General features: G+C 34.2%; 1 protein-coding gene across 1 annotated transcript; it reads right to left on the bottom strand.

Annotated features, from left to right (window-relative positions):
• Positions 1 to 315: 315 nt before the first annotated feature.
• Positions 316 to 25,825, bottom strand: LOC147070330 (multiple inositol polyphosphate phosphatase 1-like). The gene is made up of 10 exons (XM_085949490.1): positions 25,655 to 25,825; positions 21,103 to 21,298; positions 18,471 to 18,616; positions 15,826 to 16,008; positions 14,470 to 14,595; positions 13,055 to 13,141; positions 12,506 to 12,634; positions 10,246 to 10,399; positions 2,258 to 2,453; positions 316 to 1,822 (listed from the first exon to the last, which is right to left on the bottom strand). The coding sequence occupies exons 2-10, from the start codon at positions 21,290 to 21,292 to the stop codon at positions 1,552 to 1,554; spliced, it is 1,482 nt and encodes a 493-aa protein (XP_085805616.1). The 5' UTR covers positions 21,293 to 21,298; positions 25,655 to 25,825; the 3' UTR covers positions 316 to 1,551.
• Between the last annotated feature and the right edge of the window lie 204 nt (positions 25,826 to 26,029).

Here is a 26,029-nt window from a genome sequence, read left to right as displayed (position 1 = left end):
TACAGTAGTATCTACCACTTGTATCGTATGTGTCAGACGCTTACCTAATATTTGTCTCCCCACTTCAATGGCTCAAATGTAAACACCGAGACTGTGACAAGTTCAAACTTGCAAACATAAATTGCAAAAGTTGAGCCACCGTCTACTTTTATGTTAAGTGTCTGACACATTGTTTGGTTCGCTAGTTTGACAGTGTTTGTATTAATAATGTTGTAATAATTCTATGAATAAAATATGTGAAAGTAAATATACAATATATTCATATTGTGCTTTATTATTATTGATAATTAACTAATATTAAAAAAAAAACAATATACTTATAGTAATAATTTTAATAATCATTAGAACCGGTTTGATCTGCTTCCATGGGATGTCAAATGATACAAAATACACAATCTTACAGATATATTAATTATAGGTACCAACAAAATAATGTTAAAGGCAAAATTATTTTGAACCCATAGTGAGTACTGAAACAACGCGTGGAAAGTATACGACATAAGTGTGGAAATAAGTTACATTGGCATAATGTAAACACCACATATATTTATCGCAATAATTGTTACCTTTGAGAGATAATAATATGTACAGACTGATTTTGTGAAAGAAGTATAAGTGAATTTATGTCCGACACCATGTAGGTGTAAACAGTGTGTGAAATTTAGTGTCAGAAAACATAAATGAAGCCGTTCCCCGAAAAGGGGTCTGATTTTATTGAATAAAACGGGTCTAAATAGTATTGCTCACGATATTGGAAAGTTTTATTATTTTCACCGTCACACTATTTGAGATATTAGCAACGCTAAAATGCTTACCGTAGAAGAGGGGTCTATATGATTACATTTTTATTATCTAAAATAAAAAAAATAAAAAAATTGTCACCGATAAAGAGTGTTTTCATGAACATAATTATTATCACAGATATACTCCAAAAGTCCGCATGATCGAATAAAACGTTTTTTTCCTCTCCTGAACAATTTTGTTTTTGCATATAGACCCCTTTTCGGGGGACGCCTTCAAATATCACGATAGAAGTGTTCTAATGTAAACGCACAGCAAGAAAACATGTGTATAATAATAATGAACATAATTTTAAATTCACATACATAATATTGACTGTCTCCATGTATGAAAGCTATGTTGACAGATTGTAATAGCATCGTGTGACAATAATCAGTTGATTCTCACATTGTATACCATTCTTGGAGGTTTATTCCTATCTACATTATGTCAGTGGTACAGACTGTTTATTGGACGTATATAAAATAATAATTATTATAAACGAAAAGAATAACAATTCACATTTCGACAGTGATCGAAGGGTTATAAAATGTCTATTGTAGATGGTTATTATTATTTGTAAGGCATATTCGGTTTTCCAATTTTGAAACATATAGGTAGAAACTTTTAAATCTTTCCCATTTCATCACGGTATGGTGCTAGTTATTTTCATACAAATTTTGATTAGGATTATAGATCAATAATTTCATGCTTCTTGTTTGTAAATATTGCCAGTTAATAAATCAATTTCCATTATTTCTGGTAATCACATTATAATATTATGTTCAGTGAATTTAACATGTTAAGTTTTGTTATCGATCCCATTATTGTGATTATAACGGCGGCAAGAATGTTCATCGTGTATGAAACTTTAATGGATTCTCCAGCGTTCTTGTTGCAGAAGTCGATGTTGCACTCATCAGAATCTTTGGAGAGACGTTCTTTCACCCAGTCCCAAGAGCACAACCCATCACGGCAGCCGTCGAAATTGACGGGTTGTTCATTGTGGAAGAACATTATTTTGTGTCCTTCTTGTACGCATCTGAAATACAAGAAATTAATTGACTTTTAACGTAGGTTTAGTAGTTAATGGTATACAATTACCATTGACTTTAAAAAAATAATTCTAACGATTTAAACATAATATGTATAATATACTTCCTGACGCTCACAACTGGCCATTAAAACCGACGGTGGTATGGAAAAGCATGAAAAGCATGAAAACCCCCCCCTCCTAGAGCGTGCCGTCATATGTGGACGGCCCGTAATAAGTGCAGACAGGGAATGTGGATTTTTTTTGAATAAAATTAATGTTATTTTGCAATTAGTTTTATTTTTATGTACCTACCTATAATAATTCATAATTTAATAAATTATTTACAGTTTACACATAACAATGGCATCTATGAAAGATATAACTAAGCATTTTAATGGTTTGAGTCTGCGATAGTTTAATAAGAGAAGTTATTATGCTTACTTGTAGAGTACTGCAACGATATTAGCGGCAAATGGATTGAGGAGACTGGTTCTGTATTGTCGCCTCGTGATATTCGGCGTGTGGTAATTGTCTGACGTAAGAGGTACAGAGTCTTTTCCGATGCCTAATGCGGTGATGAGAGCTTGCATCATCTGGGAATGGGCAAAGTAAATGTTTGCTGCAGGCTGTTCTCGTTCTAGAAAAGAAAACGGATTCAATATCCTTGAATAGCTACGATTCAAAACCATATTACGGAGGAATTTAAAATTTCATCTTTTACATTACATTGTTTATGTCGTGTTCGAAAATTGGTATATATGCAGTTGGCCGTATCACAGTTCTACGTGAGCCATCATGTCTAAATAAAACACTTAAAAATACGTAATAAAAAGACATAAGAAGATACGTAGGTAAATAAATTAGAAATCATATCATAGGTGCTCGTAAGTATCAAGTCATACCTGTCAAATATCTGATGTATACCATATCAGATATTTATAATATTAATACTATCGACCGAGGAACGACTTGATGGAATTTTCAAGACGTGCACAACATGATATTTACATTATAACAAATATTACCTTCACAAGAGGGAAAAAATATATAAAATAATAAATAATAATAATAAAAAATAAAATGAAAAAACATACTTAAATACAATTTTATACAGAAAAATATAATTTCGAATACAAAATCCGTCTCCTAAAATGTCTACGTCTTTGGGGAGCGCATTGACTAGTCTTGCACCCCTCGCTAATGGTACCTGATAGGCTTGACACGAGGAAACGGTTCCGATCCAGAATAAATAATGGCTGCGACCGCGTAGGTCATTGACAGGTGCATGTAAATTCAAATTCATTAGGACACCAGGATTGGAAACCATCCCTCGCGATAGCAGGCAAAAGTGTTTCAAGAGCAGAAGAGACCTACGAGATTCAAGAGAGTTAAAAGTAAGCATGCTTTGTAGAAAGGCAGTCGGAAAATATTCATTTGACGAACTATCGAAAGGAAAATAGGGTAATTGTGTCGCAGAGGTGGACACGAGCTTTTATATATTTTTTTTTTATGGAAACAGTTTATTCCATGTAGACAATTATAATAAATATCTTTTTCTGTCGGCGCATCGGCTTTTCGATCCAATAATCGTTAATTGAAAATTGAAAATTTTCATACATTTTGATACACCATTATCACAAACTAAGATTATATGAGGTAATATTAGGTTGGGGTAGGTTAGATTAGGTGAGATTATGTTAGGTTAGGTAAGGTTAGGTTAGGTTTGGTTTGGTCTAAAAAGAAAGTTGTAAAATCTCATGTCCACCTCTGCGGCACATTTACCGAAAATAGTAAAATAAAGACATTGAAGAAATTTCTTATGGACCCGTTCTAAAATAAGCTTATAGGAAACCTCATATTGACACTAGATAATCGACCCATATTCAAGAATGCTACGTACTAATGAGACGTAGAGTGTACGTAATTTGACTTAACGATATTTGGATTCTTGAATGGTTTGGATTGTCGCATGATGAATCCTAGAAGTTTACTCGCACGTAGAGCTGTAGAAGTTATATGCGATATATATTATGTATTAGGGATGTATATGGGCTTATTTGTGGCTTTGTTATTTTAAAAAGAAAAAAAGTGGCATGTAAGAATATTATTGACATATCTCATTAGTTAACTCCTTTAAATTCCCAATATGTTGCCATTGTTTTCCCAGTATTAAGGTGATACATCAGTGAAACTTTTTCAACTATAGGCGCGACGAAATTTTGGACTCGCTCGCATTCTAAGCGAGAACGTCGAGCTGGAAACACGTCATTTTGTTTCATGTTGGCGACAGGGGTATTAATTCTTAAATCGTGTAAAGATGACTAAAAACGTTACCCATTGACTTTAAAAAGAAAACATGTCAATGAATATATTATTATTGTTACTAATTGTACAATAAACAGAACATAAAATGGACGTATGTTGGATTTATATGACAAATTATATTTCGTTTGGCATGCGTCATTTGCACCCGCGACCCGCAATCCGCGAATCGCCTAGCCACGATCTTTTTAGACCGTGCCTCTACTGATGTACAGCCTTAACGATTTTACACCTCTTGAATGTAGTATTATCAATGACATTAATATGGACGAAGCATCTGGAAAAAAAATGACACTCACTTTTTTGTCGGGTCTGGCATATGGCATAATCTGTTCTAACGCCATTACAATAAAGGTGATATTGCTATAAATTCCCGATGCTTTTTGTCGGGTCTGCCGAATGATTCGGTTTGAACGGGTTCACTCAAATTAACATTGACACTAGAAACACTGTTCTAACGCCATTACAATAAAGGTGATATTGCTATAAATTCCCGATGCGTGATATCGCATAATGGAAATATAATAAAAAAAATAATCGCAATTTGCATTTTGCCATATCACGCATCGGGAATTTATAGCAATGACATCTATCTCTACATGTGTGAAAGTCGCTATGCGCGAATTTACTGTACTGAGTGCGTTGTCCATTAATAATGTCATTGAGTATTGTTATTGATTATTATCTAATGATCTATTATTAGGGTTTTGACGATTTATACGTCTATTGAGTGTATTATTAGTAATAAGATAGGGGTTTTTTACAAACACTTCAACTATTCATAATTTGTTATATTTTTATTATGATCCTTGACTTAATAGGTAGGTGATAAAGTTTTTACCTACTATATTGTATTGATTTGTTATATAAGTTAGAGTTAATTGTATTCGTTGTCAGTGTGTGTTTACCTTTTGGTGAGTGTACACAGTGCCTGAAGATGCCGAAAGGCGAAACCCCGGTCGCAAAAAATCACTCAAATAGAATGGTACAAAACTTAAATCTGTTAGAATTTAAATTCAATTCCAACAAGTACCTTCGGTCGATAGTATTAATATTAATACATGAATTCAGACAGATTCACTTCAGTCCGTATACTGTGCTTTACACACTCATTTTTTATAGATATGCCATTCAAACAATTATATATATATATATATATATATATATATATATATATATATATATATATAAGTATGTATAAGGGCAGTTAGTGAATCAAACCGTCCACAAATTACCGGAGTTACCTGATCATTTCGACTTATTGGCTCATTTGTCACTTACTTGATCATTGTCAGGTATAGATTTATATGCAGTTGTGACCAGCTCGACGAGCTGGTACCGTAGGTACCTATAACTCAATTTGACAAGGTAAGTGATAATTTCGAAGGCAGTAAATAGGCTCCTATATACTTTTTTATCCCTGAATATAGAACGTGACTTTGTTGATTATTTCCGTTCATTATTAATCGCCTTTAGCTGATCGGAGAGTGCGACGTTGCCACTGCAATGAAGAGGTGATAGGAAGGTGAGACGGAACGGGAACGGTGCGTGAAATTTTATAATTTCAATGATATGCGAAAATATCCTTTGCGTAAACTGCATAAGAAATATTTTTTACTGTAGGTACAGGTGCTGGAGACGGGTCCATTGTTTACATTTGAATGAAGTGATACCATTATCAAGACTATTCAGATAGGCCGTTTGCCTTTGCTTAAATATTATACGTATAGATGAAGACAGAATACATTTTCTTATTCGTTGAAACAATATTATGACCCTGTATACTTATTATTAATTGTAATATTATAAATACTTTGAAAACCCTAAGTGGGTTTTTAATGGATATCAAAATACTTTTAGTATTTTGATACTTTTTTGTTTAGTATTTGGACTAGAAGTCATTTCAAGCAACGTTTTGATTCTGAATTGTTGTCTTTCACGATACGATATTGAGAGTATCCACCGCTCCGGAACTTGCCGCAAGTATACTATACTATATTATTTTATAGTAATTAAACGTAAAATAACACATATGAATCAAATAAAATTGACTTAGCACGCCGCGTTCGAACACGCGATCTCCGGATTCGTAGACGAGAATCTTAACCGTTCGTCCACGGAGGTCGTCAAATGATTTGAATAGCAAAAAAAGTGCGTAATAATTGTATAGATTACATTTTAGTAGATATGTGCTTAACTATAAGCATACTATTAAAGTTGAAATAAATGGCACGACCTACCAGATGTTTTATATTTTGCTTGCTTGTATTGATCCAATATGAATACATAAATACACTCAATAAATAAACATCTTTGAATTAACCATTTCTTTTATTCAATGAATAATTCACAAGATTTTGAGAATGTAACATTCCATATATTGAACATACATAACTTGAAAACACCTCAGATATATACCCACTAGAAAAAATCATATTTGAAAACAAATACGAAACTCGACGAGATTTGAACCCGTATAACCATTGGTTAATGCATTTAATGCAACTTGGCGCGACATGGAAATTTCGAAAATTATTTCCGACAAAAATAATTACATATATCGATGGTGCAGATCACAAACCTCCTTAGTCAAAAAATACGATTTTACAGGGGAAGGTTAGAACTGATTTATTTGCAGCATAATACGATGAATATGACATAGGAGTTTTAATTAAAAGATCAATAAACTCGGCTATTTTTCTCTTTGACATAGAAGGTAAAGTTCAACAGATCCGTTAATTTTTTGTTGATTTTTTGATACTTACCATAAAGTCAAAATCATAAAATTTGACATAGAAGGTTTGTGATCTGCACCATCGATATGTAATCAAAATAATACCAATCACTTTACTTACACACACGCATCACTAAAATGGTATTTTGTTTTTCACTTGAAAAAACAAAAATTTTACAGTTCGTGCACTATTGAAAAATGATGTGAAAAATGTTTTGTTTTGGTACCTGTAAATTTGACTGTATTTAGGGTTTTTAAGAAATTTTGGCTCTCATGTTTTTTCAAATATTGCATATTGGTTAAAATAACAAAAAATATAACTATTGATAAATAATATTATAATCTCTTGTTTTTTAATGATTTGGGTTCTGTAGGTAGATACATAAGCTAGATAACATTAAGATCTTCGTTGTTTTTTAGGTTTGCATTTATCAACAAAATAATAGTACAAAACAGGCTTAATCTTCACTGTCTGGAAAGCCCACGAAAATAGTCTTGGTATTCCTCTGGTATGTATTTAGCGTTGTCACTAAATCACGATATTTTAATTTAGAAATATGATTTCTTTGGATTCTTAATTATTATAGGCATATCTGGAACAGTAACAGGAATTCTTTCTATATTTCGTCGTTAACCAACTACCATAAAATCATTTTCTTCAAATGATGTTTATATAAAAAGAGTCTCTCAAAATCATCTCTGCAAACGTGAAACCACGCCATATTGTATATGGGAACTATTTTACCACACAATGTTTTTTTGTAATATAAATTAAATGGTGCGTTGGGTTATCATATTTAGATGCGAATGATTTAAAAACCTGAAACGTCATTGATACAATGAATTTCCGCATTCTTTGACAAAATTACACCAGTCATTGAATGTGAAAATTCTCATCGTAGACAGTTTTTTTTTTGCTTTATTATGCTTTGGCCATGGTCCCCACATCCCGAACTGGGGCCCCATGCCAGGATGTTTGGCGTGCCCTTTTACCTATCACTGACGTTAAGGGCAGTATGATGTTCTACAGTAGTATTCCCCATATTATCCCCAAATGATATTCCGTAGAATCCCTGGGTTTGGCGAGGTAAAATGTATGGTATTCTGTGTATTTTTTGTAATTTTCAAATAAATCCACTTGTATTATTGAGTTGTTGGCTTATTATGAACCATTGATCGCGACCCCCTTTCATGGTAACACAGTAACATGCGACCCTTCTACATATTGGATAAATAGCCATTTATATTAGTCAGGAAACACACTACAGATAATTATAAAATAAAATTCCAAATGTGAATTATCATCAAATTTAGATAATTTATTATATCACATAAAATTGCATCCAGACATACAAATATTATAAAATCTTGGGTCAAGTTAACGCTAAGGTACAGATTTGGATTTCGCGTTATACACATTTTTATTTATCTAAAAAATCAAAAAAATGAATTATTCAAAATCATTTGAATTTGTGCTGCACAAGAGAAAAACCAATAATCATAGGGTGAAAAACAGAACCATAAAATAAAAATTAATAATAAGATGGTATCATTTCACAAATTCAAATTGTATGGTTATTTTATTAATATGTACCTTTTAGGTAGAGAATTTATATTAATAAGTTATAAAATAGTTGGGGTGCATCGAAAAGATTAACAGTAGGCATAATAACAGAATGATTTAAAAAACGCCAAATATAAAATTTAATACAGTTCTAAAATCTAAAAAGTTTTTATGAATAAACACGGCATAAAATGAGAATCTCGTAAAATGAGTAATTTTTCAATTATTAGTAAACAAAAAAGGTAGCCATTGTTTAGTGGAAAAAAAATAAGCCCAAGCAGTACAGTGGTCATAATGCTATGTATTGTTTTTACATGCACTTCACAAGATAATTTTATTCATATAAAATATTATTTGGTAGTATGGGTGCCACTGGCACTGGAGACATATTTATAATTGCCGAAAAACTAATTAGAATTATTACAGTTCACACCTTCATCTGTCTTCTCCAATAGTATGTACATATCCCTGGTGTGGACGAATTATTTTTTTGCATGTACCTACTTACCTTAATAATTAAGGTACACCATCATTCATTTAGGTACAATACCTATCGTCTTAATCATTTCTAAATACTTTTATTCATGATTTTATCAAGATACCGACTAAAAAGATATTTTTCTTATCGATAGTCAAATTTCATTTTTCAAAGCAACAAACTCATTCCAAAATATATCAACTGTATCAACTTGATTTTTTTTGTAAATGTTCAAATACTTATAATGTTAGTACACAAATTTTAATTTTATTTATTTTTCTAATATTATTATCTTGTAATTTACATTCAAATATAAAATGGTCTTAAAAACTCTCATCATAACAATACAACAGCTGTAAACATTAGTTGAACAAAGCTAGCTCTCAAGATAATTTGGCAACGTTGCATGAACGAACAAGTGTGTTGATCAAAATGATCAATGTAGAGACATTAAAAATAGATGATATTTTTTTGGGTATAAACATAATATTTATAGTTAAGTGATAGCTGACCATGTTTTAAATATAACGAAAAAGACAGCAAGTTGCTACCTCATCCATGTCATTATATATGACATGTGAAATAGTGATCGACGAAGGTCGTCTATTCACACATGAGCCGCTAAATGTGGTCGGATATAAATATATATATATATATATATATATATATTAATATATACCGTTATAAATATTTAGGTATATGGGTCAATGAGAAATGGGATCAGTCACAGGAAATAAAAACTAGAGTTGAGATCGCATGTAGCGCCTTTCTCAAAATAAGACACCTCCTTAGCAATCGAGTTCTTAACCTAGAACTGAGACTGCGTATGGTACGTTGTTATGTTCTCTCAATTCTTTTCTATGGTATGGAAGTATGGACGCTAAACCAAGAGATGTCACGGAGACTTGAAGCTTTCGAGATGTGGCTGTATAGACGCATCCTCAATATTCCTTGGACTGACCGGGTGACAAATGTTGGAGTTCTCAATCGAATGGGGAAGGACCGAGAAGATCTACGTAGTATCAAAACCAGGATATTACAGTACCTCGGCCACATTATGAGAGGATAAAAATACAGCATTCCCCAACTTGTCATTCAAGGAAAGATCAATGGTAAGCGTAGCAGAGGACGGCGACGCATTTCGTGGCTTAAGAACCTCCGTGATTGGAGTGCAGCTCCACTGAACTGTTCCGGGTAGCAGATGACAAAGATAAGATCGCCTTGATGGTGGCCGACCTCCGCTAGGGGATGGCACAATAAGAAGAAGATTCAAACAATAAGTGCATATCATCATCGAATTATAATAATAAATAAATGTGCAGTTGTAGTACCTGGATGCTCAATCATCATTTTAATCTTCTCCAGAAGATCTTTTATGACGAAGCAACCGAGTTTCTTGTTCAACTCGTTTCCATAACCACCTTTGTAGTAATACTTCAAGTCGTCCACGTATTCCAATAGGTAGAGCTGATCTTTTGTGAAGGCCTGTACGAGAAAATATATAGTTTATCAATCATGACTAGGGAATCCAATCCCGAGCCAAAATTCTGATCCCGGGATTTCGGGATTACAATTTGCTGGTCCCGGGATTGGCATTTTCCCATTGTTAATATAAAATTTTTATATTTACAAATAACATTGATAAAATCGGTCAAAAGTAAATCTAGTATAATTTATACTATTTAAGACATTTATTATCAATATTGTATACGTTCAATCTTGGAAATGCACAAGTTTAATTGAGTAAAAAATATTGTAATATAAATAATAATGTGAATTTAATAGGAGATTGCTGTTTCTGATAGTAAAGACTTAATGAATGGATTAGCGAGATTTAAAATAGTAGAGCAAATAATCATGGCGTACTTATGGCCTTTCCGCTTCATAAATCTAATTAGTCAGCCAAATATGAAACTGCCGTAAAACGTATGATATCATGGTGGAATTACTTTGTTGAAAGTGCGAAGCATTGTTTTTTTCCAATCTTTCCATTTTTAATAATTCATGTGAAAAAATAAAATGAATCGGCAACCTACACATGGGTATACATCAAACTTCATTCAAACTCAGTTTATTTCTAGTGTAGTTATTTTTTATTAAAAGTTTTTTTTTCTGTTATATTTTCGCTTTTATTTTATTTTCCATAAAAATTAATAAAAAAATTAATCCCGAAATCCCGGGATTATGTTTATCAATCCCGGGATTCATAGGTATCGAAAGTAGCTCGGGATCCCTAATCATGACAGTATACTTGCATATAATATTATATACGTTGCTTTGGTTGAAAGCAAAACGTATGTTAGTCATAGTATTGTTATTATGTACGTATTTCGTGATAAATAAACCACTTTGGTAACATTCAGTCATCTTGTTATTATGTACATCGACGATGAAGTCATTCTGGTTTACGTGGCGTATATAGCCAAGTGTTTCGCAAACTGTAGTGTGTGATATAAATATTTGTGGTCCGTGATATACCAAGGAACTCAGAAATGGGAACTGAAATACTTAACGGATGTGGAGTAACAGATAACCGATCTCGAGTGTGGAAGAATATCAGATAAACTTAAGGCATACTTCAGTTGAGGCATGGTCAAAAAGATCGAGGCTAGGTGATGCGCGGATTGTGCAAATGACGCGTGCCGATTGAAATATAATTTGTCATAAAAATCCAACATGCGTCCATTTAATGTTAGGTTTATTGTTATATTACTATCATATTATTAATAGTATATTCATTGACATGTTTTCTTTTTTAAGTACATACGTAAAGTTTTTTAGTCATCTTTACACGATTTAAGAATATTTTCATCCGACGCCATGACAAAACATGTCGACGTGCGGACGCCTCGACGGTCGGTCTCCGATTGGCGACTAGTGAGAAATTTCATTGTTGTTTCAAATTTCATGTTGAAAATTATTTGCCGTTTCACTGAAGTACGCTCTTAACATTATTCATTTTAGTTGTTTTGTAGTGGTCATCATGAGCAGTTCCTCTTCTGCTCGTGACCTTCCTCAAGTATTACTGAGCCGAGTGGATTAGTGACATCGATGAAGATCCTAATGAATTCTTGAATTGATCGGTGTAGTATGCCATGTATTAATTCAATATATTTAAATAACACTTTGTCATATCCCGTTAAGTCGCGAGAGCGAAGATGCTTCCTCTTCTCGCTCAGTTTGTTGTTTGCTGGTCATCGCCTGTCGTTGGGGACTTGAGAGTGAACAAATAACACCGGAATAGTCGAAAACGGCAATTTTTTATTTGGTTAATACTATTTGGTTACTACATTTTTTATAATTTTTAATAATTTTTGCGGAGTACGAAATGTATCTGTTTACGATTTGGATGTCTAGGAGCATCTGCACGGCAAAATCATGTTTGCGCTTTCGTTTTCAGCGAAAAGCGCTTTTTTTTGAGAGCGCTGCAAGCAATGACATTAATATGGATGAAGCATCTGGAAAAAAATATGACACTCACTTTTTTGTCGGGTCGGGCGTACTGTATGTAGTTTTTTTAATATGTAATGTCACTTGTAATTGTCTAATCTTCAGCACTCCAAATTATATTATATAGAATCTCATACTCACTGCGCACCATGGTGAATTCTTTTTGATTTCCCATGCCATGTTGTAACGGCACATATCATAAATGTCTTTGATAACTTTCTCGTTCAAATTGTACTGGTAGCCAAGGTGAGAAGACACGTTTCGAATGAGCTGCATCAGAAAACAATCATTATTAGACAGAAGAACCTCGATATAACGGAGAAAATATCCGACGAAATGTGACAATTGTTAAAAACATCCTCTTTAAGTACATACATGTTTAAATATATAAAATAACTAGGTATGTAAATGTATTTTTTTTTTTTACTTAATATTATTGTTTTTGTGGATATAATAATATTTTTACAAATAATGCTATCCAGAATTATGATATTAAGCCGCATTTATACCAAGCGAGCGAATGTTCGTTCTTCCACCACTCCAGCGAAATTATTATGGTCGCTCAACAAAAAGTGTTTACGTCAAGAGGATTTCGCTGGAGTGGGGGAAGAACAAACATTCCATCGCTTGGTCTAAATACGGCTTTAGGGTCTGATAAAATTTTGCTTATGACTCAGATTTTTAAAGTACCATTCTGTATTCCTCCTTCATGGTGAAGAGGTTGACTTGTTGTTTGGTGGCCGGGTCGTCAATCCATGATTTGCAGGATTCACTCAACTAAATGAAAAGCAAGCAGTATTAAGAGCATACTTAAGTGAAACGGCAAATAATTTTCAACAGTAGGTGCCGTAGGTGGGACGAAATTTTTCACTCGTCGCCAATCGGAAACCGACAGTCGAGGTGTAAGCATGTCAATTTGTTATGTGGCATCGGAGGAATATATTCTTAAATCGTGTAAAGATGACTAAAAAACGTTTCCCATTTACTTGAAAAAGAAAACATGTCAATGAATATACTATTATTATTACTAATATAACTATAACATAATATTAAATGGACGCATGTTGAATTTTTAAGACAATATATATATATTACGTTCGGCTCGCGTCATTTGCACAATCCGCGCATCGCCTAGTCACGATCTTTTTAGACCATGCCTCAACTGAAGTATAGCCTTAACAAAAATGAAATGAATTGACATATTGAGAACAAAAGTGGATTAAGTGAAATATGTTCAATCAAAATGAATATTTGTGTCATGAAGTATTAATTGTTTTTCACAGTATTCAGTTGTCAGTTAAACGCTATTTACTATATAGATTTGAAACATTGTTAATTTAACCAAACAAATAATATAATACGTGGATTGAGTACTTGGGCCTTATTTTAATCCAATAAATACTTATATAGACTTACAAACTTATCTTAAGAATGGATGGGGGAGCCACAGTTGAAAACTACTCAATCAAAACTCGCAACGGGACAGAATCTGATATTTGAATGACGTTTTCAAAATGTCGTCCATATTATGGTAGTTCGTAGTTCCATTTTTGACCGTTCTTTAGATAAGTTTGTAGGACTGTACATACCTACATGCTTTGGTTAAATAAATGCTTTGTTAAAGCCGCGTTGACACGGTCCAAGTACGATCCAAGTCTACTTGGATAGGAATAATTAGTATGAAGATGTCTCATCCAAGTGACAGCTTCATACTATTTATTCCTATCCAAGTGCACTCGTATGTGACATCTTCATACTAATTATTCCTATCCAAGCTACTTGGACCGCGTCCTACTCATCCAAGTTAACTTGGATAGGAATAAATAGTATGGAGCTGTCACTTGGATAGGAATAAATAGTATGAAGCTGTCACTTGGATGAGACATCTTCATACCTACTAATTATTCCTTTCCAAGTCTACTTGGATCGTACTTGGACCGTGTCAACACGGCTTTAGCAAATCATGTACTTATTCATAGAGACTATCAAATTCGTCATGTGTGATGGTGAAAGCAAGGAAGGATGACTTAAAGAATCCACAAAGAGTTGCTATTGTTTCAAACATGAGTAGATATATAGTGACGTGTATTAAACTATAATATTACCTGCAGCATTGTGTCTTTGGCGGTAGCTAGTCTGGGACGAACCGTGTTGAATGATTCTTTACCGAAGAGTCCAGCCAAGAATGCGCGGTAGCTGTCTTTTGTGCGCCTTGAGTCAGTGTAAGTGAACTGTAATAACAGAGTGTTGATAATGTTTTGGATAAGACATATTATTTAACAAGTTTGAAATGGACTTCACTGGCATTCACGGTGAGGAATGAATTTGGAAAAAAAAATGCTTAACTAGTGGCGCCCACGATCGGCCGATCGGTTTAATGTCGTGGGTCATACAGGAAATGCACATATTTGTGTTTGGAGTCAGAGTATGGACCTAATAGGTTGAGCAAGTGGCTAACATCCATTTCTCGTAACAACATTTTTTTTAAAAATAAAAACCTCCACTCTGTGGCGGCCCATATTATGATCCTATTAGGATCAGACATAGTTAAAAGAAAGAAAAGAAAAAAGAGACAAATGCGCTCCAAATTATGTATGTTTAATAACGAATGCTACATTCTTAAATTTGGCATATAGTTTATTGAATAAAAATTCTTCTTCTTCTTCGGCCATATCCGCTTCTTAGTTGGATCATATGGACACCACGAGGCGCCTCCAAGAATCCCTGTCGCTCGCCAGTCTTCTTGCATCGTTCCAGGTCAAACCAACAACCCGTAGCTCCACCGTATACGCTATATAATATAGTATTTAGCGTCCTTCCAGGAGGCCGGAATCCGGTTGGTCTGTAGAACAGGCAAGCCAGGTTGAAATTCTCTTCTGGCATCCGCAGCACATGGCCGAGCCAGGTCCAACGTCGCCTCTTCACTCTCCGCGTGATGAGAGGCTGTGTAGTGCGTTCTCTTATCTTCTCGTTACTCCTAAAGTCATACCACCCGCACACCCAGTATCCGTCGCAAACATCTGTTTTCGAAGCTTAGGGGCCCGATTTCCTAACTATCGTCTCGTGTGGCACCAGACGATAGTTAGGAAATCGGGCTGCAGGGGCCTTATATTGTAACTTGTGAGTTGAAGTCGCCCGGCGACATGACGTCATATGACATCATTAAGACGTACTACCGGAGTGAGTCAATAGTCTTCGAGAAATTAACGCTACTCTAATACTGGCGTTATTAATTGCCCCCATACACAAATAGGTGTTTCAGCATAATAATATCTATGGTGAGCCGTGTGCATTAGGCGGCTCGCCTCGATGCGTGTATTGAGCATACGTCACAATTACGTCATGTCGTCGGGTGACTTCATGTCACAAGTTACAACATAGGGCTGCAGTATACGGTTGCTCTGAGCCTTCGTAAGGTGCTATGATGAAAAATTGGTTTTATTAAAAAATAAATGACTGACCTGGAAGTTTTTTGTGGAGTAGTTTGCAGGCAGCAGGTCTGGGAATTTAGACTGCCACCTTTTGGCCATATACTCGATGTCGTTGTACCCTTGATAAGTGAGATCCTCGGCAAATTTCCTGGTAAAGTTGCGATTCCATGTCCACGCTTTCAGATTGTCAAGATCTTTCTGGCAAAGGCGGCCCTAGAAACAGGCGTAGAAACATAATAAAATTGTGTTTAAACTTATTTACATAATTGAGTTGCGTAGAGTCATAACTCACATATTCAAAAAATCGAGTTTTGAGAATATAATCGCAAAAAACTACAAGAGCGCTCTTTTTTATAAGTAATTAGAAAAAAAGTACTGAACTCCCTTGACTATTAATGAGTGAGTGAGTTGATTTACATTATGTTTTTAAAATATACATAACTTAACGGCCCACATGGCAAACGTAGGTCAAAATGGAGCTTTATGGTATTTTCAGAGCATAAGCCTGGACATTCGTTAAACGTTGTAGATAATCTTTTTATATAATTTTGAAGCCTTATTATCCTTTATATATATTTTAAACATATGATGACTGCATAAAGTATTTTTATTAAGTACATAAAATAGTATTCTTTTAAACCCATTGATATACTACTGGATGAATCATATGCTTCTTAAAATGACGCCCGATTTTCAGCGAGTCGGCCTTTGTTAAAACTTACTGAGTAAGCCCGGTCTAGCTTGCATCTTACTCTAACTAATAGTCAGCGCATGACGACTTGCTCTGTCTGTTTTGCGTTGCAGCACCCTTAGGTTCACTATTCCAAGAACGCAAATTTAGTTTTACAGCCAGGGCAATACGGGTGAAATTCGGGAATCCATGTTAACGGTCTTAACGCATTATACCTACAAGGAAATATTATAAGACGATATTCGTTATATCTTTTGTGGTACATTTTTAAAATGACACTTGCATGGGAACTGCTCATCTAGTAGTATATCAATGTTTAAACCTCACGATCTAATGTTTAAGAATATAGTCATATTTCAGTACATCCATGTGCAGTGGTGTTAAGATTTTTTTGATTTATTAATTTTTAACGCATTTATAAAACCATTAGTAAAATTGTTGTTAGCATTATTATAGTGAAATATTTATGATAAAAAATTATATTTTATAATCTCTGTGATCCCAAATTCGACAAGAATTAGGCATGTTATTATTCAAAAAATGGGCACGATTAACACATTTGAAGATAATTCTAAAGATACTGATTATAAACCATGTCTTTGACCATTCAAATGTGATAAACATTCTACGAATAATGATTGTTTTATAATAATTATTGACCTAAGAATATGGTAGTATTTTTTTGAAATACGCCATTTCTATTGGCATTTCCCAGTGGTTAAGCTACAACATACGGCCGTAGCCATAAATTAACAAACTATAACTGAAGTAGGGAGTAAGATCATGTTAACGCGCGTGTTTGAACATGTACCTAACTGAAAAAAAATGATTTTTTAAGAAATAATATGTAAGTATATGAAAATAAATATGAAGGATAATAAGATTTCAAAATTACATAAATAGATTATCTACAACGTTTAATGAATGTTCAGGCTAATGCTTTGAAAATCCATAAAATCTCCATTTTGACATACGTTGGGCATGTGGGCCCTTGCAGACACAGCACATTATGAGAAATAGAGCTCTTGGTTAAAAAGGCATCACATTTTTCATTGAAAAGTGAGATTTATGACACGAACAGTCAACTTTGACAACGATTTTCACATAGTTTAAAGTGACTTTTAATACGCAACTACTTTTTATTATAATATATAGATTAATGCTTTTAAAATCACTTGGTGTATTTAACTAAAAAAATACAAATTTTCAAAATGTGAGTTATGACTCTAAGCGAATCAGTGATGACATTTTTGTTTTCTTGTTTAGATTAATTTAAATTTTGACGAATTAGAGCTAGACCGATCCGAAGATCCGAAGCTCCCCCCCCATTGTGTGCGCACCTTCGCAATCGAAATCACGTTTTGTAATGATTATCGGGGGATGTAAATTGTACGTAAAACATTTCACCGTGGCACAGTTCGCCGTGAGCTTTATATCGGAAAGAGATGACCGTATATTATTAGATTCAATATTATGATAATATCAATATTCAATTTTCATATCTGATTTTGGCAAAATTCATGAATTCAAGAATGTAAACCTAACCAAACACATAATCCAATATATCGGCTATTTTCGAAATTTGTTTCCTGCTGGCTTCCTGTAAAGTGTAAACCTACAAGAACCGTGTTTTATTTAGACATGAATTTTATGTCAGTACTATACGACCCAAAAAGGTTGGACTGTCTTTAATATACGGCCATATATTTCCGACACAACATTTCACGGTGAGGTGTAATACGGCGAACTGCATACATATAAGTTTCCGGATACGTTGTCGGGGAGGGTTCAGGCGAATAACACTGTTTGTTTTTATTTATTAAGATTAAATTTGTGTTATTTTCGTAAATAATACACAATTGAATAGGAAATAATAATAAAAATGTTTTTATATTATATTATTCTTTAATGGGTCCGCTTTGGTCGGACTTCCCCTATGTACTAAACTATAAAATTAAAATATATTAGAGAGAAAAAACCTTACTATATCTGGGGCCGTTTTCCTGGTTTCATAATTGGAGACAATCTCGTCCCTCACGAACGACAGTTTGGGAAGGCTCTCCATTCCTCTCACTCCTGGAAGCCGGGTCCCGTGTCGGTTGTACGACCAAAAGAGCACAGGCTTACAAACTGTAACAGAAAATATGTTTACTATGTGGACTGGACATGTCGACAAATGCCGCCCTACAGTGGTACTCACTAAACGACTAACATCGATGTCCGCTGGATTGAAGAACTCCCAAAAAAAATCTTCTATTCAAAGTCCCGAAAAGAAAATGGTTGCTCGTGTTCGGGTTTGAAGTCAGTTGCTTTGTTTTACATAACCTACGTACCTACGCATTTTTCGGTGTTTTACATGATTATTCATTTTAAATATAAATGGTTGATGTATTGCTTTTGGCTGCATACCTACATACAATTGACAAAGGGGTACAGTGACGTCCCTAGACAAAATGCCGCCCCTAGGCAGTGCCAAAATGTCGCCCCATTATTTTATACAGTACTTTTTATCATCCTTTCATGACTCCAATATCTAAGAAATGTGTTGTATGGATACATTGCTAACAAAATATAGGTATATAATACTAAAACATACAAAATTAAGTTCATAAATATTTCCCCCCTGCCTTTACTCTGTCTTGAGGAATCAAGGGCGATCCATATCGCTTTTCTCCTTCACAAAACTTGGCAACATTTGTAATGATATTTTCAGCATGAGATCGCAAAGATTTAGGCATTATTAAATCGATAATCTTCGATACAGACTAAAATCGTCAACCAGAAGCGGTAGGGGGTGCATCTTTAGTTTCGAATTCCGTGCGAATTGCTTAATAAGTCAGATGGTATTACTGCACGTCGTCGGAAGGACATCGAAGAGCTACGGAAGTAAACTAGACATCGCGAACCCGACAAAAAAATTACAGCCCCGTTAAACCTTTTATGTCAATTAATACATTTTGTTTCCAACCAGTGAGCTGAATTTTTTAATGGAAGGATATTTTCTATATTTCTAAGTCTATGTAGTTATTTCTATATAAGTATACCAAATGATTCTCCTCGTTTTGCTGCCCTTCGAGTAACTGCCGCCCCCAAGCGACGCTCAATCTACCTACCCCCACGGGACGTCACTGAAGGGGTATCTGCTACTATGAGCTGGTGTCACAATACCAAAGTTAGAATCAATATAAATACAATGCATATCAAGTTTTACCAACACATTTATATTTTATAGATACATCGATATATTTCTTATATATCGTTTATCTAGGTTTCCTATAAGCTGGTTTTAGAGCAGGGGCGGGCAAACTGCGGCCCGCCGGGTATTTTTTGCGGCCCGCTATCATTAATTGTACTTCTGATTACGAATAACTTTTTTATAATTTTTAAAAAAATATTGACAATAGATTAAAATTTGAAGAATGTGTTGTTTCGTAAATGTGTTATCTCAGTACGTCTTCCTTGCGTCTCGTCTCACACTATGTAACTACTATTTTCTACGTTGGACATCGATTTCAATAGATATTGATAGTGTGCCGACAGAGCTACAACTTGAGATTATTTATTGATCTGCAGTGTGACACTGATTTAAGATAATTGCATCGTCGTGAAGAAATCTCCAAATTTTACAATGCCCGTAATTCAGACAAATTCGACAAACTTAAAGATTATGCAAGAAAAATGTTCGTTATTTTTGGATCAACCTATAATATGTGAACAAACATTTTCGATTATGAACCTCAATAAAAATTCTTTACGATCAAATATCTCCGATGCCCAATTAAAAGCAGTTTTGAGAATATCAACTTCAAAATTAACACCTGAATTTTAAAAAATGTTCAAAAATGTACAACAGTTTCATTCTTCTCATTATTTTTTTGTAATGTTTATTTTTTGTGATAATAAATTGTGTATGTCTAAAAACAGTATTTTACTTGCGGCCCGCCGCTCATTTTGAATTCTTGAATTTGGCCCTCCATCCAAAAAGTTTGCCCCCCCATGTTTTAGAGCGTGTTTAGAAAAAAAATCTTCGACATCTTTATTTTAATGTGTCTAATTATTTTCCTTTTGACAGTTTCTCAAACGAGTATTTCCCGATTGACTTTCTTCAAGGCATGCCCGTCTTTCATTCTCTTGAAGCTCGTAGGTCACTTCTGCTCTTAAAGCATTTTTCCCTGCTCTCACGTGGTATAGTTTCCAATCCCGATATTCTGGAAAATTGGAATTTTTATGCACCCGTCAATTACATGCCCTATGACCTATTTTGGATGAAAGCTGTTTCCTCATGTCATTCTCACCAGGTACCAATAGCGAGGGCTGTGCGGCTGGTCAATGCACTCCTTAGAGATGTAGACATTTTTAGCGATGCATTATGTATTCTGTTTTTAAAATTCTATTTTATTGTTTAATTAATTTAATTTGTATTTTTTTAAATTATTATTGTTTATTTATTTTATTTCTTTTCCATAAAATTATTTTTTGTTTTGTTTTTTTCTCTCTAGTTGATTTACTTGTACTTTTTATTCTAAATGTCATGTTATGAACGTCTTGAATTAATAATTTCTTGTATGCTCAATGTGTCGTTTAATTAATAAATAAATAAAAATAAAAACACTTACACGGTACATTGTGCTGGTTGCTATCTTTTCCTTTGACGAATTCATAAGCAGTCTTGGTGCCGAAGCGAAGATATGGGTCAAAGTCCGATGACAGGCAGTAGCCCTCGCGCTGGGCGCTGACTATGCACGATACTCCCAGGAGGATCAGGCCGGCGAGGAGGCGTCTGAAGCCATTTGATGCAGTAGACATTGTGACCTTATGGGTTGAAAAAGATAAGTAAATATTTTTGTAAAAAAGATAGCGGCCTCGCCCATACAGACTAAAGCTCCAAACCCTACTTATCGGTACATCACAGTAGCCTTTTGTGCGAACGCTGCCTCGCGCTTATTATACTACCCCTATAGAATGTAATGTATAGGCTTAGGATTCTTAGGTATTTAAATATTCTTTTTGAGCGGCCCGTTTCAGACAATTTTGAAACATTTAAGCCCTATTTGTTAGCACCTATTTTTAAATATTTTTTTAATAATTAACTATTTTTGGATATTCTATGTTTAAGTAGGTACATATTTTCACATAAATACAAAAATAATAAGAAACCGTTCCATAAAAAAATGAATTGGCATTATTCATCACATCAAATTATGGTCATCTGGTAAACACAATTGAAATGTTAGAATCATCTACAAAGTTACTAGTTGAGCAAATTAATATTTTAAACAATACTGCTGCTAAAATAAGAAATGTTCCTGGACCAATTGGAATAAAGATAAATACAAAATTAAATAGTGTTTTAAATAAAAATCGGCTCCACAACAAAATATCAAAAATATCTATCCGTTTCAGACAATTTTGAAACATTTAAGCCCTATTTGTTAGCCCCTATTTTTAAATATTTTTTTATAATTAACTATTTTTAGATATTCTAGGTTTAAGCACATATTAAAGCTCTTTTGGAAAATCTATCAGATGCCTCAGGTGTTTCAATTTTTTCTACTTCAGAAATAGTTTCATATGCATACGCAATAATAACGTCTGTAGAAGTGGAAAGAAGTTTTTCCATTTATAAAAAAATGCTAAGATCAAATAATGGTCAAAGATAGACTTTTAAAAATTTGAAGCATTATTTTATTATTTATTGTAATATAGCGTTTTCTGTTTGTGAATAAATAATAAATTAAACTGTTGAAATATAATATATTATGATTTATTGTTATAGTTTTTAACACCTATTTTTGTTTTTTAGTACCTATTTTCCAATTGTATCTACATATGCTAGGTACCTATTATTCATTTTTTAGCACCTGAAAATCCTAAGCCTAGTAATGTCAAACTATACTAACATGCAATGAAGCAAATGATAATATTAATCAAGTTAGAATATTCTGTAGGTATTGCATCGTATTACATGGCTATTGTTTATTAACCATTATTAACTTGCAAAGTTTGGTAGGTATAAATAACATACTCTGAAACTTTGGACGTCATATATTATATTATGACAGTAGGTACCACGGTAGGTACCTTACTACCTGCAGCCCTGCAGCCCTGCAAGCAACATTTTCAAAATACTTAATTGTTTAAAAACGGGACATGTAAAACCTTTATTTCCAAAAACTTTCGCGGAACGCCTGGCACATTGATATATTAATTATACCTTTGTTAATTTTAATACTTTATAGAACAATTATAATGGTATACAAACAATTGTAAAGCTATTAGTGATAATTATATATGGTTAGATTAATAATTATTGAAATGATTATATACAAATTTACGAAAACATGACAGTAGGTACAAGAAAAACATTAAAGTTTACTGATTAACATAAATAATATATGCGATATCCAAAGCGTATGGTAAAACAAATTATTATTTTCATAATATTGGTAGTTATTGTATATTGAAATTCGCCAAATTTAAGTATCTTCACAATGTCATTCTCATACCATTTTATTATCGTTCATGAGAGTTTGTTCCTGTACCAAAAGCTTGCAAGCTACCAAAAATTCGTGTCTGTGCGGACAGAGAAAGTCGTCACGCGCTGACTATAAGTTAGAGTAAGATGCAAGCTAGATCGGGCTTACTCATAAATATTGCCAGGTCGTTCTCGAGACAAATATTAAGTGTGCATAAATCGAATTAACCGCTGATAAGTTTTAACACTGGCCGAGTCGCCGAAAATCGGGCGTCATTTTAAGAAGCATATGAGTCGCTTGGAGTCATAACTCACATTTTGCAATTTTGACATTTTTGAGTTAAATATGCTAAGTGATTCTAAATGCACAGAAAAATAGTTGCGTATCAAAAGTTACTTCAAACCATGTGAAAATCGTTGACAAAGTTCACGGTTGGTATCATAACTCACCTATTTCAAAGAATAATGTGAGTTTTGTCACCATGACCTTTCTAACCAATCAGGGAGCTTTATTTCTCATAGTATGCTATATGTCTGCAGCGTTAGGAGTAGTATATATATATATATTTTAAATAATGTAAATCGACTCACTCACTCATTAATATTCAAGGGAGTTCAATACCTTTCTTCTAATTACAAAAAAAAATACTCTGGTAGTTTTTTGCGATAATCTCAAAACTTGATTTTTGGAATATGTGAGTTATGACTCTAAGCGACTCATATGATTCATCCAGTAGTAGATCAATGGCCTGGCACTACTCGCGGAACCCTAGGGTTCTACGGAATCTAGTTGGAAACTATTGTCATAATATTATCTATTATATTAATATTACAGTGGAACCCCGATCAACCGTTCTCGCATAAATCGTTTTCCCGCACGGATCGTTCATTTTTGAAAGTCCCGCCAAACAACCATAAGAACAATGTTAAATAATCCCTAATTAATCGTTCCCCGATTTATCGTTTTCCTCGATCCATCGTCTATATTATTATTATGGTCCCGTCGCAAATATTATCCCGATTGACCGTTTTTGTTGAATATTTTTCATTTCGCTTTCGTAGAATTGTTTATGAATTTATGATCCTTTGACAGACCTTTCAGTCGGTTTGCACAGGTTCGCATCCATCTCGTATCACGAATTTTTATAAGTCGTAACTAAAATGCCCCCCCCCCACGAATAAAACTAGAACTCTAGCTGAGAAACTTTAAATAATTCAAAACATCGAAAAAAATCCAGGAGAAAAACGAGTATTTTTATTTTTTTTTTATATATCCCGCATTTATCGTTTTTTTTTCTTAGTGTCCCTTGAAAACCGTAGAATCGGGGTTTCACTGTATCTGAAAAAAATACATCGTTCGCTAGCTTTTTTCCAACATTGCGGTTTTGTAAAACGTGGACAGGTTTTTGCTAATATCAAAATGCATTTTAAAATAAATGTATATTATGTGTTTATTTGGAAAATAATTAGTAATCACTTCGAATGTCACTGTGAATTACACGACACATGAACCATGTACGAACTCTTATCTGTATTCATCATCCCCTGGTCACTTCAGCGTATACACTAGTGGTTCTCACGTAAAATTGAACTGTTGCCGCACAAGTGACATTGACAGTTCTATGGAAACGTCTGGTGGCCGCACCAAATTTCACTTTTGTTGTGATTGAAAAAATTAAACCTAAATTTTATTAACTAAAAAAAAATATTTATAGACAAGTCCATTTAATAAAAGACATTTCAACATTTTAATACCCACATATCTATTTATTTAAAGATAATGCAATTGGAAATTCCTCAATACTCCTTTTTTCCAATGCGAGCCGCATGGCTGCTTCTAAGTTTACATCTGTCAACTGGCATATTTGTTTTTTTATGAAGTGCATTACACTGAATGATCTTACACAGTATACAGCAGTAGGCTTAAGCAGGTCTTAAGCGTAGGGTGTTCGACCAACGTGTGCTACCCGTGCTCACGCAAGGCTGCGAGACGTGGACCCTCAACACGAGAGATGTCCAAAAGCTAGGCATGGAGAGGTGTATGTTGGGCATCACACGAAAGGACCGTAAGAGAAACGAATGGGTTAGGAAGCAAACAGGAGTACGCGATGTAATAGACGTTGCCAAACAGCTGAAATGGAGGTAGGCGGGGCACATTGTTTGCCAAAAGGACGACCGCCGTCATCCAGTGGTACCCAAGGGGTACGAAACGGTCACTGGGTCGCCCTAAAAGCCGCTGGATTGATGAACTGGTAAAGTTTGGCGGAAATACGTGGCAGCGAACGACACAGGACCGAGAGAGCTGGAAGAAGCTCGGGAAGGCCTTCATCCAGCAGTGGATTGACCCCGGCTGATGATAATGATGATACAGCAGTAGGAAAAATCGACAATATTAACAAAGCAATTGTTGCCAATTCTTTGAATTGACTTGATTCTTGGTCAACGTATAACTTCGACCAAATTTTTTCAACCGTGGTATTAAAATGGTTTTTAAATACTTGGTCATGACTCATTTCCGATAACGCATATTTAACGTTAGCCCAGTTAATTAAATTAAATACTGAAAATGATGCCACCAGGGCAGCACATGAGAACCACTGGTCTACACTGATTTAAATATTTCTTCGGGCGAATTTATTTTTATTGCATAATAAATATTTTATTATTATTCTTATTGTTTACACATCATTTACCTTTTTCCAACAGACACTCTTCTACACTGATTCGTTTGGGTACCTATCGCCGTGTACCCAAATACACGTATCGTTTGCAAAAGAAACACGTGGACTTAACCCGAGCGATACTGTCCTGCGACTCTTCGATTAGAGGTGCAATGCATTAACCACTGATCGGTGGTGGGCACTGATTTTTTTTTATCATACTGAACACAGCGAGAGGCGCAGTAGTCTAGATACTATTTCGAGAAAAACGTAATAAAAATTGGCTACACTATTTTTAAATATCGATCACAGGTGTTCAGTGTGCGTAACTGTTTTGGTTAAGAAATATTTCCATGTGGCAAAGTTAATGGTTTTTTTTTCGGATTATGTAAATATTTATGTTTATCA

The sequence above is a fragment of the Rhyacophila brunnea genome, unplaced genomic scaffold (assembly GCF_057557595.1).
Source record: "Rhyacophila brunnea isolate RB1 unplaced genomic scaffold, BYU_Rbru_1.0 scaffold_22, whole genome shotgun sequence".
NCBI lineage: Eukaryota > Metazoa > Arthropoda > Insecta > Trichoptera > Rhyacophilidae > Rhyacophila > Rhyacophila brunnea.
The sequence above is the reverse complement of the archived record's forward strand: the minus strand, read 5'-3'. Positions and strand labels throughout refer to the sequence as shown.

Excerpts from the sequence above, each read along its gene's own strand:
- LOC147070330 (XM_085949490.1), bottom strand. The coding sequence starts at position 21,292 with ATGTCTACTGCATCAAATGGCTTCAGACGCCTCCTCGCCGGCCTGATC. Across the intron at positions 16,009-18,470 it reads GGAAAACGGCCCCAGATATA|GGCCGCCTTTGCCAGAAAGA; the intron begins GTAAGGTTTTTT and ends GCCTGTTTCTAG. Across the intron at positions 1,823-2,257 it reads ATCGTTGCAGTACTCTACAA|ATGCGTACAAGAAGGACACA; the intron begins GTAAGCATAATA and ends CTTGTATTTCAG.